Source organism: Bipolaris sorokiniana (assembly GCF_000338995.1).
Source record: "Bipolaris sorokiniana ND90Pr unplaced genomic scaffold COCSAscaffold_6, whole genome shotgun sequence".
Lineage (NCBI taxonomy): Eukaryota > Fungi > Ascomycota > Dothideomycetes > Pleosporales > Pleosporaceae > Bipolaris > Bipolaris sorokiniana.
This window is the reverse complement of record NW_006911900.1, coordinates 1,181,860-1,198,367: the sequence shown is the minus strand read 5'-3', so window position 1 is coordinate 1,198,367 and position 16,508 is coordinate 1,181,860. Positions and strand designations below refer to the sequence as shown.

Genomic DNA, 16,508 nt, shown 5'->3' with positions numbered 1-16,508 from the left:
CGAAAAGGTGTAGTACGTTGAAGTGATATGGTATCTTGGGTATCTAAGGGGGGGGGAAGATGGAGAGTAGGTGTGTGAGGCAAAGTTTACTGTCAATGAGTAGCTAGAATGATGGGGAATAGAGAGTTCGCCATCGGTCCTACTGGATGTGTGATTATGGAGTCACGAATGTGTCGACTCTGGGAGTGCTATAAGCACGTGACATACACGCCACGCGAGAAGACCAAAAACAAAGGTATACGAAAGTTTATTGGTAGGGCATGTGTATGGGTATTCATACTTCGTGTACAAAATCTATGTCGTGTTGGAGCATCGAATGTTCTATCCATCGACGCTTAACTCAATAGTTCCTTGATGTCTTCTATACGCTGCACGCGCTTCTCCTCATCAGACATCATGCCCAGTGAACTCGCACTGCAGAGAATGTTAGCTATCCCCAAAAACAAAACTTGAGGACATGAAAGGGGAAGGGGTTTAGCAACAACTTACATGAACTTTTTCCTCTCCTGAATCCTCAACATCTTCTCTTCGATACTTCCCTCGACACAAAATCTTATGACTTTTACTTCCCGCTCCTGTCCCATACGATGTACACGATCGATTGCTTGAGCCTCAACAGCAAAACTCCACCATGGATCCATCATAAATACCTTACTTGCACAGGTGAGATTGAGGCCTACACCGCCTGCGCGAAGACTCAACAGCAAGACGTACGGCTTCGGAGATGTGGTGAACTCTGCGAGGATTTGGGCGCGCGCTTTCTGGGTGATAGAGCCATCAAAGCGCAGAAAGGGTATGTGGTCACGTGCTAAAGCGGGCTCGATAAGGTCGAGGAAAGACGTAAACTGCGAAAAGACTACTGTTTTAGTGTTCTTTTCTTCTTTGCGGGTTCTCTTGAGGTGGCCTATGAGTGCTTGAGTTTTGGCGGAGCCGGTAAGACCAACACGGCGGAGGCTGATGCGTGGTGTCTGTGTGGACGTCGGTTGTGGTGCGTCTGAAGGGCGGAAAGCATGATTGGGCTCGTTGTCCTCGGCGATGTGATCGTGCCTGATTACTTCAAAAACGTCTCGGGCGTTGATCGGCTCGCGGCAGTTGAAACACCGCGGTATCTCATTTTTGTCGCGCTGATGGGCAATGTAGTTGAGCAAGCACTCTTTGCACGCAGAGTGCCAACACCCAGTGACAGCTTGCTCGTTCATGGGCTCTTCACAGCAGATGGGACACTCGGCCTCGTTTTCATCTTGTATCTGCTTCAAGACGTTGGCACCAAACCTGCTCACGTCTTGGTCGCCTTCAGTCTCGAAGCGCTCAATAAGATTGGAGAGATCCATGTCGTCTGCTAAGCCGTTTGCAAGGTCAGAGGCTAACGAAGCATCCTCCTCGTCAGCGACAATATTGGCTTTGCGAGTGAGAACAGGGTGGCAGCACGACTGTCGTAGCCGGAGAATCTGAGCGAAGATGGTGGTATACGACTTCATTAATGTTCCAGCCTCTGCATTTGCACTGAACACACTCTTCGCGCGCATGTATATATGGTCGTACACATCTCGCTCATCTTGGGACAGTACAATCTTCTCAACTTCGATTGTCCGTGGTGGCAATGGTACCAGAGCTTTGCCATCCGGTGTCTTCATATCCTTGGTTCGACGAAGTACTAGCGGCTCAAGCACTGTTTGTACAACGTTCAAGGCACGCACAAAATCGCCAGACTCGAATGGAACAGTAATGAATGTTTTCCAGAACGAAAAGTTTGCCCACGGCTCAACCTTCAGGAACCGCACCAGACTGAATAGATCTTCGAGGCGATTGACAATTGGAGTTCCTGTCAGTACCCAGCGATGTTTTGCGCTGAGCTCATAACAAGCCTTCGCTGTTTTCGACTGCCGGTTCTTGATATAGTGTGCTTCATCGAGAATAACCCTAAAGTATTCCAGTGAGAAGATACCACCATGTGACCCCCGATTCCCATCTTGTGTAAGGACTTGATTGTATTCGGAAAGCACAGTACCGTAGCTCGTAATAATGACGTTTGGTGCGTTGGCGGCGTTGGAGGCGCAACACAGCTTTTGCAGATTGACCGCCTTTTCAGAGCCATAGTACACCATTGCTTTCAAAGTACCTTCCTTTGATGCCTTCTCGGCTTCACTATGCCATTGCGCCAGTAGAGACATTGGCGCGATGACGAGAGTGGTATATGGAGCAGGTTCAACGGCAGCACTAGCCTTGTGGAGTTTTGGCAGAGATCTTGGGGTAGCCAGCGTCTCAGCATTATTTACCTCCGTTCTGTGCGTGTGGATCAGACTGAGCATCTCGATAGTCTTGCCCAGACCCATCTCATCAGCAAGGACACCACCCAGGCAATTCTGCTCTTGCTTTGGAAACTCCAGTGACAGCTCGCCCGAGTAGGGGTTGACATAGAACATGGCTTGATCTGTAACAGCTGGCACGGGCTGATTGTCTGCATCCTGTGTTGGCCATTGATACTCTTCCCATAGCGGGTGCATTGATGTTTCTCTGTCTTCTATTGATTCGTCCCTCTCCTTGCTGACCATCCAGAACAAGGCTTGCTTTTGATATTTTCGCAGATCCAAACGGAAAGTGCTAGCTGGGTCCATGGTTGGTGTGTTGAAATCAAAAGATTGCGCCTTCCTGTACAGGGAGTCCAATTGACTCTGTTCGAGCTCCTCTCCTTCCTCGACCTCATCTGTTGGCGGCGAGGATGTAGGATCTGCAGGAGTCAAAGGTGTTGCCGGTGTACTGGTTTTTGGCTTGGGCTTGTCGCCCTTCTTTTCATCACCCTCTGCTGCCTGTAACAGTCCCTGGCGCCGGTGCCTCGCAGTCGTCTCGTTCTCATGTGTAGGATGGAGATTGATGGCCTCAAATAGCTTAACGAGGCCGACCTGTCGTAACCGGAGGTCTCGTTCCTCAGAAGATTCCTTTTCTTCGAATAGGTTGATCTCCCGATTATTATCAGGCTTCATAAACTTCTGGCTGTCAAATGCCCCTCGGAGAAAATAACCTCGTAGTTGCAGATAAATGGTGTCTCCAGTCCTCAGCTTATCCGGGGTGTACACAACGGAACCTTCAAACGAACACAGATTCTGATCTACGAGAACAGACACCCATGATGCTGTATCTTGGTCCAGCCTTCCAACTTCTTCTCCTTTTTCGTTTATGAATCGCACTACAATATCTGGCTTTTTAAGTTGAATGACCTTCTTAGCCTTGTTCAATTTAGGCTGCGGCTTCACACGCTCGATCCGAACCTTCTCATTGTGCTTGAGAAGGCCACTCCCGCTCTTAGTCGCCCATGCAGCGGCCCCGAACGATCCAATGTACCGCTTGCTAGGCATATCGCGTATCACCTTGGGTGTGGAAGAACCTGAAGCGGGTGTGGGGGCATTCGAAACGTCGGATTCGGTGCGCTTGAGCGAACTCGCTATTGTCATCTGGACTGATTGTGGACGAGACTGGAGGGTTGGTACCGGGGATCTTGAAGGCATTGTGCTCCAAGATCCATCCAAATATAAATTGATGGCTTGTATATGTTAGAGTAGGCTCTAATATCTTCCGAGTACATGCATACCTCGCTCCACATTGCTTGCGCTGACATCCTTCAACTTCTGCAGCGTGGAGATTGAAAGTTCTCCAACGATAGCCTGAAGAGTTTCGACATCGAAACCATCAAAATCTTGTTGCGCTCCATTGCTAGTCCCCTCGATTGGTGGCGGTTCGCTGTCCTGAGGCTGTTGTAGCGGCGGCGGCGGTGGCGGCGACGATGGAGGGAGGTCAGCGGGTTTTGAGCGTACCTGTACCGGCGATGAATCTTCTGTAAAGAAACGGCGCTTTTTGAGGGGTCGCTCGTCTGGGTGTGGAGATTGCATGGTGTTGGTGACGGTCGCTGGTCGCTGGTACTTTCGCCGCTTTGGAAAGTGGTTAGACGCGTCGACGCGCTTTCACGAACCCACATGGCCTAACGTGCGGGTGATCGACATTATAGCGTCATACATACCAACCAGTCGCCTTCGACTCTTTGTGCCTTACACCAAAACGATTCATACTACTCTGTATTTTTTTTGAACTTCTTCTTTGCCTGCATCACAGGTGTCTTCTCTTCGTTATCGCTGTTTGCATTGCGCAATGGCTGTTGGCATTGTACTATAATTTTTGATTGCCGCAAAAAAAAGTTTCAATGCTACCACCGAGATTCCGCACAGGTCCCTGGAGGCGCATACAAAGCTTCTTAGGGCCCAAGCGCAGGTTTCTCTATGTTTCTTCGCGTCTCAATAGTACAGCGAAGCCTTCAAAAGATGAAGTTGCAAGTGCCCGCGCATACTGCGCAAATTTAGTCAGGTGACTATACCTTTCCTACTAACAACCGGCCTTTCGTTGACCACTTGCAGAACGTATGACACACCCTCACATATCCTGCAAACTTTCATACCAAAATCTTCCCGCGATGCTTACCTTGCCATCCGCGCCTTTAATGTCGACGTTGCCCGCGTCGCCGATACGACTAGTACCCCCACTATTGGCATGATGCGCATGCAATTTTGGCGGGATACTATAACCAAAGCACTAGCAGGAACTCCGCCAAAAGAGCCAGTAGCCATTCTGTTGGCACAAGCGGCAGAAGATTTGCATGAACGGTCTGACGGGAAAGCACGGTTGAGCAAGAACTGGTTCCATCGCATCATCAACACACGAGAACAGTATCTAGGGAATCCACCGTATCCAACCCTGAGCGCGTTGGAGAGCTATGCTGAGAACACATACTCCACTATGCTATACCTGACCCTTTCCGCGCTGCCGCAAGCATCTCTAACAACCGACCACATTGCATCACACATTGGAAAGGCAATGGGCATCGCGGCAGTGCTACGAGGCATTCCTTTCATCGCATTCCCACAACAACAGGCACTCGGTACTAGCAACTCCATTACAGGCCAATCAGGACCGACCCAAGGCGCTGTTCTCCTCCCGCTCGATGTCATGGCTGAAGCTTCTGTTCGCGAGGAAGATGTATTCCGACAAGGCGGGTCCGCCCCTGGTCTCCGCGACGCTGTCTTCACGGTGGCCACACGTGCAAATGACCATCTCATCACAGCTCGAGAAATGCTTAATAAGTTGCGATCAGAAGGGACCCTTGGTCATGACTTTGAGCACCAGCACGAGGCGGACCATGAATATAGTGTACAGCAGATGAACACTGGACAGGAGGTACAACTGGCAGAAGTAGAAAAAGCGTTTGGGGTTTTCATGCCCAGCGTTGCGACGCAGGCATGGCTGGATAAGTTGCAAGGAGTTGATTTCGACATCTTCGACCCATCTTTGAGGAATGTTGACTGGAAACTGCCGATGAAAGCTTACTGGGCGTACAATCGACTGAAGTTATGATGTTTAGGACAATGAAAGAAGCGCAAAGGCAAGCAACATGTTGCGATAGTGTATTTGTATGTGTGGATGTGTTGTGGTAGTCCTGAATGATAACACAATCAAGCAAAAGCATCGACTCGAGATTTCTAAACAAATTCAATCTATAGGAACCTAACATTCAGACCGATTATCAGTGTCAGCTGTTCGCGTCAATGTATGTCGGCGGATCAATAAGTCCTCGGTCGAACACTTGGCACGCCAGTCCGTATTGAGCCTAGTATCCCACTATCGCATTTTGCAATCCCACAGCGAACAACGACCGGCGCGCCTCACGACAGCTCCCCTCTTCCACCCCTCCAAACACCTCAAAGAAGACGCAGGATATCCATCTCTTTGCGCTCACCCCCCAAATCTCATCAAGATGTCTACCACCGTACGTACAACCGCTTTGCTGTCCTCCGGCGCGAGAGCACCAGACACCTTCTCCGGAGTCTGAGTGTGTCTTTCTCGCGCACGTGTGTTCCAGAACAGTAGGCTAAGTACGCATGAATATAGAAGCGCAGCGCCGCCGCCAAGAAGAACCAGAAGGTGACGAAGAAGTTCATCATCAACTGCTCGCAGCCCGTCAACGACAAGATCTTCGACATCCAGGCTTTCGAGAAGTTCCTCAACGACCGCATCAAGGTCGAGGGCCGCACCGGTAACCTCGGTGATAACATCCAGATCAGCCAGCAAGGCGAGGTAAAGATCGAGGTCATTGCCCACCAGGAGTTTTCTGGTCGTTACCTCAAGTACCTGTACGTTCTTTTCTCTCTCGGCTTATATATATAATTGCGATTTGCGAGCTGACATGATGGCAAACAATAGTACCAAGAAGTTCCTCAAGAAGCAGCAGCTCCGTGACTGGCTCCGTGTTGTTTCCACCTCCAAGGGTGTCTACGAGCTCCGCTTCTTCAACGTTGTCAACGACGAGGCCGACGAGGACGACGAGTAGATGTACATTTCCACTTAAAGATACCACCTCGGCTTGCATTATATGAAGTCTAGTGTTTGGAAAATAAGGGAAGGGCCGAAAAGCTTACATGGCGTATAGCACAATCGAATGAATTGATGCATGTGCCAAAACAATGAATATTTTCCGGTGCTATGAAGTGCCCCATTTGTGATGATGTTTTGTCTTGTTTATTTCTCTCGAGAATTGCGCGATTGGCCCTGAGGGTGAATTCTTTATTTCCAGGCGAAGTGTAGGAGGTGGATCCTAGCGCTACGAGAAAAAAAAAGAAAAAAAGCCAAAAAGGGACAACATTGTGAGAACTGTCTGAAAATCAGCACCTACTAGTGCAACGCTCAGAGCGGACCCCCTTGCATTTTGTACTCCACATGATGCTCAACGGCAGTACGCACGATCTTCCGCGGCAGAGCTAACAAGCAAGACAGGGGAAACGAGCGAGGAGAAAAAAAAATAAAGATGTAACGTGCATCACAAGCTAACACCCCATAGATTAACAACAAGGTTTTTTCCAAGAAAGAGAAGAAAGCTTGCATGAAGGATTGTTCCATTCTTCCTTGCATGTGGGGAAAGGCTCACCGTCTCAGCTCAACGGGTCTGGAGGTTGTGTAACGTCCCTCTGGGTCGCTTTTACATACTTATGACAAACAGATGGGTGGTGATGGTGGAGTGAGATGATGTGAAACACGTCCTTTGATTCTTTTACTCGAACGATATTTTGCAATCGACCAATCATCATGCGAATAGAAGCTTAATATATCTCGTTATATATGTTAGTTGTCGTAAGAGGCCCGCAATTTACACATGATGGTGAACGGAAAAAAGATGGAAATTCTGGATCTCGAGAGAAAGAGAAACTATTCGCCCACCGGTGAAGCAATGTTACTGCGATGAGCGGTATAGGGGCTGCTTTGCTGGCCTACTTGTTGTTCAAAAACAGCTTGTGGCTGAAACTGTACAGCGGGCAGGAGGAATGGGTTGCAGCACGCTTTTTTTTCTGCCCAGTAGATCGACGGCAACGATCTTGGTGCTACTGCTTGAATGCGGGCACTAGTGACTTGTTCCGGGCATGTTAGTGTGTAGACAGTGATTTGTCCGCGTGGTAAAGATCCACATGTCACAAGGCGTCAGCATGCAAAAGTATATCGAGACAACGCACTTTGAGTGCCACGCGTCATGCCGGCATACCCACCTTGAAATATCTTATGATGTGTCGGGGATAGGAGAAAGGAGGCCCGCAAGGTAGAGTTTGTGCTGTTGGGATGCTGTAACTTTCACCGGATGTGCGACCGATGAAACTCACAAGTTCTCGAATACTCATCAAGGTGTGCAGCCACATGTTTACTACTAGTAGTACTACTAGACTGCCGGTGAAGATCCCGACCTGAGGAGCGCCACAGGGGTCATTCGCCATGTGATTGGCATAAATCGGGATGTGCCACAATGGGATGGTTCGAGAAGGTTATTTCTAGTCGGCCCGTTGCGGGTCGTGGACGCAGCGCCCAGAAGCGGCTCTTCAGAGCCGCGACGCAGGGTGATGGAAAACGTCCAGCCACGTTCTAGACACGACGAGGTACCTGTACATACATTTACAACCTCTGTATAGTGGAGCAGATTGGCGGTGAGACGTGAGTGATTTTGACCATCATGGTGCCATGGCACGTTTGCGGTGATTTAGATGGCGTAATTATACGACATGATGACTCCCACGTTGCGTGTCGCATGGTGAGCAAACCCGTGATGGATATCCGACGGGAACGAGGTACGGTACTCGGAATTCGCCTTGGAGCAGGTGAGGGAACCATATGTGGGACTCACGGGCTCCGGTGGTCGGGACAGGCCAGGGGCATGCAGCGCATGCTGATGAATTTCCCGATCTGGTCATGGCAAGCCAGCGACCTTGGCAGATGGACATTGGTAGTGCGGACATTTGCGGACATTGACAGTGCGGCAGCCATTCAAGCGGCAGGGCTACATATTAAGCGAGACGTTACAAGATTCGCAAGGAATTGCTCGAAAGACGTCTTGTACGCGGCCCGCGTGATGGCTGGCGGACTGCTGTGATGCGGAACAAGTTGCGTGATTGGCGCTAGTGCGTGGCCGTGGAGGGTTCCATCGAGTAATGTAGAACAGTCTGGTCTCTCAACAAGTGGGTGCTTTTTTGACACGAGGCAGCCTGAGTCTCAGCCAGCATCGGGCCGGAGCCGCCAAAATGTGTAAAGAGACTGTAAAAGATGTGGGTGGAGTGGGGAGGCCAGTCAGCAGCTGTGGTTGGCCCACGGTGCGAGGGAAAAATTCGCTGTGTTACCTAACGCCGCGTCTTGGCATGGGCACCATGGATGGTCAACATGACAGCGACGACGGTGAAGACGATGCACAATTCGCATAGAGCCACCATGGGCGCATACAACGTGTCATGTGGGTGTGAGGGATAATGCAGGTGTGGGTGATGTGCTGAGAGCAGCTGCAGGCTACGAGTATGTATGGGAAAGGTGGTAGGCAAGGGCGGTTGCGATGATGCCATGGCCGAGGAGATGCTCAATTGCTCGTCCCCAGATCGCATAGTACAAAGGTTTTTTGGCGACAAGCACAAGACTTGGGTTGCGGGGAAGAGGACATCACATGTGCGTCAGCGAATAATGTCAAGAGGGCGGGCAGTGTGCCGTCGTTTTGGCATGATGAACACCCCAGAGTTTAACGGGTGGAGACGTAAGTGGTGCTCTTGGACCAGGCTGGCGATGCGTGGGTGGAATGGATGGCCGCCGGCGAGCCACATGAGGTTCCCCGACGTCGAGCCACGACGGTGCAGACGGTGCATCCGCTGGCAGCGAGCTGGGGCGTAGCTGGGGCCCGAGGCCGCGACCTGTCGGTAAAACTGAGGTAAGCGGCAAGATGAGCATAGGGACGAGGACGGCATGTCAGCAGCGCAGGGCGTGTGTGCAATTGATTAATGGGAAATGGGCAAGTTGCCGGGTGTAGGCAGTAGAGGTCATCATGGTCACGGGACCCAGCCGGAGTTTGCTCGCTCTTACCCTCGCTTGTTTATTGACGTCTTTTGGGCCGGCAGGCACGCCAGGCAGGATAGGCAGGACAGGCAGGACAGGCACGCTCGCTCGCTGGGTTCGCCGGCGATCTCGTGAGCGGCAGGCCGTGCGCACCTGCCTCCTGACCCAAAAATTACACTCAGATGCAGGGATGCGCTTGCCGCAAGCGTCTAGCCCGAGTACGAGAAAAATCCCTGCTCGTGCCACTATCGATGAAATCATGCAAAGCTTCCAAGAGGCAATCCAGTCAGGGAATTTCTCTCATGTAAAGCCAGTCATCAACTCTCTTAAATAAGACCTCATCCTTCCCCGGCCTCCAGTTTCTGGTCATTTTTGATAGCCTGCAATGTTCCTGCCTCAATATCTCATTAACCACCTCAACTCACACAAAGTCAACTCCTAAGCACACCACAGCTGCACTCCACGCTTTCCGCCTGCATATCGCTTGTCGGCCCACGCCCTTACCCCCATTGGACAATTCCTTATCTTTCCCACACATCTCCGCAACTCATCTCTGCTATCTACGCTGCCAGCCGTCCACTCACGTCGCTTACTCGCAGCCCTACCCCAGATTCTCCAGCAGAGAATGCCAGGCCGCCTGCTCAGTACCCTTGCGAGGGTCGCTCCTACACCACTTCCTAAATCGGACACCACTAAGCCACACGCCGAAGGCCTGCTGCCCCCAGTCTATTCTTACGACGCCCCACGCGTCAAGGCAAAGTCAAAGTCGGAGGAATCTCTGGTCATGGACATCTTCAACCGCCACAAGCATGACAAGCATGCCAAAGAGAAAGAAGATGCCAAGAAGACGCCAAAGCTCGAGGCACAGGGCGCAGCTTCCATGAACATGAGCGTAGAGTCTCCACCAATCGTCTTCTACAACACACCCCAGACATCGACTGGCGCCATTTTTTCAGGGCAGCTCGTCATCAACGTACACGACCCCTTCATCACCGTCGACAAGTTTGAAATGCGCATGCTGGCCATTGTGACCACCAAGAAGCCCGTGGCCCCACATTGCCCAGACTGCACCACTCAGACCACTGAAATCCACAAGTGGGAGTTTCTGACCCATCCCGTCTCGCTGCGTCACGGTCCCCACAACTTTCCCTTCAGTCACCTACTGCCAGGTCATCTGCCGGCTACCACACATGGTAGCCTTGCCACGGTTGACTATTACCTGTCCGCCGTTGCTACCACCTCTTCGGGCAAGATTACTTACAAGCGCAATCTGGACATTAAGCGCGCTATTTTCCCTGGTGCGGAGAAGCATTCTATTCGCATCTTCCCGCCGACCAATCTTACGGCTTCCGTCAAGCTGCCGCCAGTAATCCACCCTATCGGCGATTTTCCCATCGAAATGCGCCTTTCCGGGATTGTTCAAAACAAGGCAGACTCGCAAACGCGATGGAGACTGCGCAAACTCAACTGGCGCATTGAAGAGACGCAAAAATTCATCTCCCCAGCTTGCGCCAAGCACATTTCAAAGGTTGGTGGTGAGGGCAAGGGCGTTCTCCACGAGGATGTCCGTGCCATTGCCAACGAAGAGGTCAAGATGGGTTGGAAGACCGACTTTGAAAAGGGCGAGATCGATGTTGAATTCCAGGCAGCCTGCAATATGGCCATGAAGCCTCTTTGCGACCTGGAAAGCTCAAACGGCATGAGCGTCAAGCACAACTTGATCATCGAAATGGTTGTCGCTGAGGAATGGGCGCCACTCAAGAAGCTCAGCCAAGCTACCCCCACCGGCGCCGCCCGTGTTCTCCGTACTCAATTCCACCTGGTCCTTACCGAGCGATCGGGCATGGGTATTGCTTGGGATGAGGAGCAACCTCCGCTCTACGAAGATGTTCCCGTCAGCCCACCCACCTACGTCGAAGAATGCGAGTACCCTTTTTCAAACATGAGCTCTCGGTCTGGTAGCTTCAGCCTGGAGCGGTAGTTTTGGAATCCTCTCTCCTTGCGTTATTTATACCCCACTCGTCACGCTCAAGCGGACGATTCACGAATTTCCTTACTTGGCCATTGTCTGATTTTTACTTGCAATCATCACTTTTGGACTACGTAGGATATACCCCCGTTTGTACCTGGTTTTTAGGCGTTGCTTTGCTGTATGCTCGCCTCTCTCATTTGTTGTCGGCGTTTCGGTCCGTTTATAGATTGCTCGAGTTGAGCGCGCAGCAAGCTCCTCGAATATTGAGATAGACGTTCAGCTAGGCGTTTTTGTGTTTGTCACCAAGAAAAGTTTCCACTCCATAGGACGATTCTATTGTTCATATAAGTCCTACTATTAGTATATAATACAGGAATAAAGTTCCACTCTTTCAACTCTAGAGAGCTACATACAGTGAAAAGTGACTTAGTTTCATGATGATGAAGCTTTGTTCTACAAGATATTCGATTTAGTCGTAATAGAAATTATTGCGATGCAAAGAACATCATGCGACACTAGTGCACGTGATCAATATAGGCTCATTACACCACTACCACCACGAACTCGGTAACATCTCTGCAACAACACAATATCATGAACAATCAATGTAATCACCATCTCACATCTCGCATCTCACATCTCACATCTCGCGCCGTACCGCCCATCCCTCCGAGCCGCTTACACCTGCCTCACCCCCCAACCCCCATCATCACACCACCTCACCAATCAATCCCCGTCACATCACGGCCAGCTCACCCCATCTCCTAGTCGGCACCCGCCGCACCCCATCGCACTTACTACTACACTCTTACCACCCGAATATCACTCCCGCCAAACCCATCTTACTAAGGTACTGGCATCCCTACCACGCCCACGCCAAGTCCCACAGAGCCGCAACCACACACCCTTGTATATCCCGAATAGGAAAGTCCTTCCCTATCCCGCTTCTCTTTTCCGGCCAAAAAATGCACTAGTCATAGATCATAGTCGCGCATCTCGTTTTTCCCTTACTATGTGCTTTTTTTCCGCAGTGCGGAATGTACTTATTAGAGTATGTTGAGCGCGGGCAATCGCGGGTTTCGCCTTGTTTGAAAAAATTCTGGGGAGGGAGGCGCTAATGCTAAAGTTTGGTACTACTTGCCGCCAGGGGAAGGAAGTTGTTTACCCGCTTTTCATTGTTTTTTTCTTTTGGAGGGGGTGGGGCACGGGGGCGAGGTCTAGAATTTTGTGGAGAGAGAGAGAGAGGACTTTGGTGGTTGTGTGAGGGATGGATGGGGGTTCTGTTGCTAGTTTTTTTCCTATTTTGCTTATGGCGGGCGGCTGTCTTGCATGCAAGGGGAGAAGCGAATGGGGAAATCTCGGGGTGTGGGGATGGGAGAGGGCCGGGTTGGGTGTGCGCTTGTTCGTGTGGTGGAATTTCGTTAAGTAAGAACATGCTGGAATGCGGTAAGTGTACGGGTACCTGTGGAGCCTGGGGCGCTTTCTGAATAGCCTTGTGTCAGAGGTAGAGGGCGGCTGTTTTGAAGATTTTTTTCTTGAGGCTTGCTTAGTAGGATGGTTGGGGCGCTGGTGGCGCTTTTTTGATGTGTTGGCGCCAAGGATCGTGAGTTTTTTTGAGCTACGATGCCAAGGAGGGGCTGTGGTGTTGAGTTGGTGGGGACGTGTGCGCCGGTAACGGATGAGAGGTTTTGTGCATCGTGTATGCAAGGCGTGCCGTGTATAATTGTTCGGATTGGGAGCTAATGTGGGGTAGTTCGTATTGCTGTCAGTGGCTGACTTGGATGGGTTTTTGCGTAGGATTCAAGGCATGATTGTAGTAACTCGGTAAAATCAAGGTACAGGTTGAGCGTCCAACCTGGAAACACCTCTTCCATACTCTTGTTCTGTTTTCAAGTGATAGTGCTATCTATTTCGAAGAGCCTCTGCTCTGATTTGCGCGATATCCTTTTCTATAATAATGCGAGGATGAAGAAAGTTGAAAATATAGCACTATACGACAATTTTTCAAGCAGGACAACAACTTTCTTTATCAAGGTTCTATTGCTGGCGAGTGTATGCGTCTCACTTAACGTTTTCAACTCCTCCTAGTCTGGTGCTTGAGCCACGGTCTTCCAACGGGCCGCAATCCGGCCAAAGCTAAAGCCTAACAGCACTATCTATGCTACCTGATAATAGCGAAGATACAAATAACCCTTGTAGCGGAATTATTGTTAGAAGAGTTAGACCAAGCATATCATCATAAATGAACACACGAACCCTCTATTCTGTACGTCTCTATCTACGGTGACGAATGTACTACTGGCAGCCCGAGTAGAATCGATCTCCATCAAGGTACATACATGTATGGCAGATCGCGAGCGGCACTGTGAGCCAGCTGTCAAGTTACCTGTAAGTCCTGGCTAGATGAGTGGGCAAACAGATCAGCTGGAGTAACCAGGTCAGCGCGGTTATGCTACGTATATAGACTTCGGTATAATCTAGGATTAAAATATCTGTCGCAATTTGTATAGCCTGCTTTTTTGCTAAATCAAAGGAAGCACGATCTGCCAGTAGACTTCGGTCGGATTTCGTAGGTAAGCGTGAGACTTCATACTGGTACGAAATTCACTCTGCTGAGCTAACGGAACAAGATAGCCGTGTGACCTAATCATAGACTCCGGTCCTGATCAAGCTAACATATGCCGCATTGGGCTAGATTAGGCTAAATGAATTTCATCATCGTCACCTGCATGGACTTCGGTCGAGTTGCACATTGATGTTCACCTGCCTTTACTATAGGATCCCAAAATGTTTATCTATCTAGCTTGAACTCAATTGGATGGTCAAAACAAGGCCCAGCGCCACTGTCGTTGATAGTGTATCGTTGTGGAGGATAAGAGCCATGTCCTGAGTCTATTGCAGGTACAAAGTGAGCAAGATTGTCTACCACAAAAGTGGGAAATCTTGTTGAGTAACACATTTAAATATTAGGGAAGACCCTACATTGAGCTCGAGTAATGCTGTCTAGTTTGAAGAAGAATTATTCATTTCAAGAGGCTGGCCAGTTTGCAAGTACGGTGGACACATGACCTTAACCTGTTTCTAAAATACCACCAGCATGACCAACCATGCGTAGGGTGACTAAAATATCTGTGAGCTACACGTTCCCGGCCGAAGATTCGCTCGATTTAATGTTCTATCTTGGATGTAGGACTTAGTGGAAATTCGCTAGAGTTGACCTTTTTACGTTTGACACGGATACTGATTTCGTATTACCATTATATGATGGACCATTCATTCATTGAAGAAATAAGATAAATAGCCATCATTCATCCTCTAAATCTTCTTTATATCACTCACAACAACAATTTCAACCAACCGTCACAATCAAAACAATATTCAGCTTGACTGGACTCTGCTCAATCGATTCTCTTCACCATTATCAAAATGCAGTGTAAGTCCCGATCGTACGAGGAAAATCAATCTAAGCTCTCTATTTACACAACTATCTTGCAGTCACTCCCAAACTCATCGCCCTTCTTGGCGCCATCTCCATTGTCAATGCCCACCCGCTCACCGCGGACGAAAAGGCGATGTACGAGCAGAAAAGCAGATCTGTTGTTAAGCTGTTTTGGCCCAACGGAACGCCTTCTCCCCCCCGGTCCGACAGCCTGGCCAGTCATTGTCGAGCTTGAAGTGCGCTGAGTGCTCCGCTGGATATGGCGATGCTCCCGGTGGCTTGACCTGTGATTGCTGCTACTACGGTGGCGCTTTCTCTCAATGGTGCTAGAAGTCTCATCCAACGAAAAAGCTTTCGATGGCAGGGAAAATGCGGAGGCGAAGATTAAGTTGTGCTACTGATGAAGCAATAAAGAGAGCGATCTGGTAGCGCTGGCGCCGCGAAAAGGGATCTTCAAAGTCACGACAGAGGATGTGGTCAAGTGTTGTGGGACCGCTTCCGGGTTGATTCCTTTTCTGGTTGACCGGATGAAGGTGAAAAGCTTCGTCATCATGACTGACGACGCCCATGCATACTTCACATTCTTTGTCGCCTAGTCGCCGGCATAACTGCACGTTGTGATCCACAAACATGTCTAACTGGATCTTTGGTATAGTGGGTATAGGTGGTGAGAAACCCACTCTCTTGCAATGAGTAGTCAAGGGCGGTTTCACGCCAGCTCGCGTGGGCAAAGGATCCGGCTAGTGTTGGAGCACCAAAGACTTGGTAGTTTCCAGTCTCTTCTGAGACGAAGAACAGCCAGGAATATGACCGCCGCGAATCTGTTTCTGGCTCCAAGGCGTAACTCCGTGTTCCGACGGGGCGATGAGCATGAAGACGATCTCGAAACATACTTCAGTAAATGTTCGATGCTCAAGTCTCAAGTTCGCGAAGTGGTACTGCTGACATGAGCACTGCCACGTATTCTGCAGCGCCTGAAACAGCAGATTTGATTTCTTGGAAGTCCTCTTGAAAGCTGACTCCAGCTCAGAAGCTTTTTTGGTAGGTCCAGGTGCGACATCTTGGAGTGCAGTGACTCTATCGCTAGAGTTCAATAGCTTCTCCAGGCGCTCATTGCATTCTTTCAGCTAACCAAATAGCTCATCTCTGATCATTTCCCCAACGCTAAACTTCATTCTGAAGAATTCGTAATCCATTCTGCCCTTTGCAGTGGAAATCTTCGAAGGTCTTGCGCCCTGTTGAAGGCTTGGCGATCGATTGGCACTCCGTCGTTTTGTTTCTGGTGGTAAGAGCTTATCTTGTACATTCTTCTCGCCAAAATATAACTCTTTCTTTAGCTCTTCGGCGATCTCATTCATTTCAGTCATAGTGTCCAAATACAGTTGGTATGACTCTTTCAACCTGCGTTCTAGTTGTCTTTGTAGCGCCTTATCACTCCACTTTAGACCCCCCGGATTTGCGATGAGCTTCGCAACTTCATCGACATCGTGAAGGAGTAGCAACAAGAGCTCTTTCAGATTCTTCTTATATACGATTTCATGGAATTGGATATCGCGCTGGAATTTGGTGTATTCCTTACGTATCCGCCAGTAAAAGCCGCCGACCTTCGCAACATCACGCCAGTGCTCGATGCCGCTTATGAGTAACGGAAAGGCACCAAGAACAAGGCCCGCTACTTCCAGACCACTTATACTGACGTCTATAAGG

The 16,508-nt window shown here is 49.8% G+C and overlaps 6 protein-coding genes across 6 annotated transcripts; 3 read left to right on the top strand and 3 right to left on the bottom strand.

Annotated features, from left to right (window-relative positions):
- Positions 1–233: 233 nt before the first annotated feature.
- COCSADRAFT_181009 (uncharacterized protein) lies at positions 234–3,884 on the bottom strand (the record flags this gene model as incomplete). Its single annotated transcript, XM_007701365.1, has 3 exons — positions 234–414; positions 490–3,538; positions 3,587–3,884. The coding sequence occupies 3 exons, from the start codon at positions 3,882–3,884 to the stop codon at positions 336–338; spliced, it is 3,426 nt and encodes a 1,141-aa protein (XP_007699555.1). The 3' UTR covers positions 234–335.
- Positions 3,885–4,023: 139 nt separating this feature from the next.
- COCSADRAFT_199246 (uncharacterized protein) lies at positions 4,024–5,635 on the top strand. Its single transcript, XM_007701364.1, has 2 exons — positions 4,024–4,353; positions 4,404–5,635. The coding sequence occupies exons 1-2, from the start codon at positions 4,193–4,195 to the stop codon at positions 5,395–5,397; spliced, it is 1,155 nt and encodes a 384-aa protein (XP_007699554.1). The 5' UTR covers positions 4,024–4,192; the 3' UTR covers positions 5,398–5,635.
- Positions 5,636–5,797: 162 nt separating this feature from the next.
- COCSADRAFT_181007 (uncharacterized protein) lies at positions 5,798–6,627 on the top strand (the record flags this gene model as incomplete). Its single annotated transcript, XM_007701363.1, has 3 exons — positions 5,798–5,809; positions 5,932–6,173; positions 6,244–6,627. The coding sequence occupies 3 exons, from the start codon at positions 5,798–5,800 to the stop codon at positions 6,368–6,370; spliced, it is 381 nt and encodes a 126-aa protein (XP_007699553.1). The 3' UTR covers positions 6,371–6,627.
- A 3,131-nt stretch (positions 6,628–9,758) lies between these two features.
- COCSADRAFT_36392 (uncharacterized protein) lies at positions 9,759–11,749 on the top strand. The gene has a single exon (XM_007700969.1). It carries the CDS (start codon positions 10,016–10,018, stop codon positions 11,369–11,371), a length of 1,356 nt encoding a protein of 451 aa, XP_007699159.1. The 5' UTR covers positions 9,759–10,015; the 3' UTR covers positions 11,372–11,749.
- Positions 11,750–12,306: 557 nt separating this feature from the next.
- COCSADRAFT_317293 (uncharacterized protein) lies at positions 12,307–12,949 on the bottom strand. The gene has a single exon (XM_007701362.1). The coding sequence runs from the start codon at positions 12,795–12,797 to the stop codon at positions 12,483–12,485; it is 315 nt and encodes a 104-aa protein (XP_007699552.1). The 5' UTR covers positions 12,798–12,949; the 3' UTR covers positions 12,307–12,482.
- A 3,141-nt stretch (positions 12,950–16,090) lies between these two features.
- Positions 16,091–16,480, bottom strand: COCSADRAFT_51158 (uncharacterized protein; the record flags this gene model as incomplete). The annotated part of the gene is made up of 1 exon (XM_007701016.1): positions 16,091–16,480. A coding segment is annotated over one exon (390 nt), but the record flags the coding sequence as incomplete, so codon positions are not given.
- Between the last annotated feature and the right edge of the window lie 28 nt (positions 16,481–16,508).

What these genes read in the sequence shown, in the direction of transcription:
- COCSADRAFT_199246 (XM_007701364.1), top strand. Translation starts at nt 4,193, where the DNA reads ATGCTACCACCGAGATTCCGCACAGGTCCCTGGAGGCGCATACAAAGC. An exon ending in TACTGCGCAAATTTAGTCAG is followed by an intron (nt 4,354 to 4,403) that starts GTGACTATACCT and finishes GACCACTTGCAG; the next exon opens with AACGTATGACACACCCTCAC.
- COCSADRAFT_36392 (XM_007700969.1), top strand. Translation starts at nt 10,016, where the DNA reads ATGCCAGGCCGCCTGCTCAGTACCCTTGCGAGGGTCGCTCCTACACCA.
- COCSADRAFT_317293 (XM_007701362.1), bottom strand. Translation starts at nt 12,797, where the DNA reads ATGTTCTTACTTAACGAAATTCCACCACACGAACAAGCGCACACCCAA.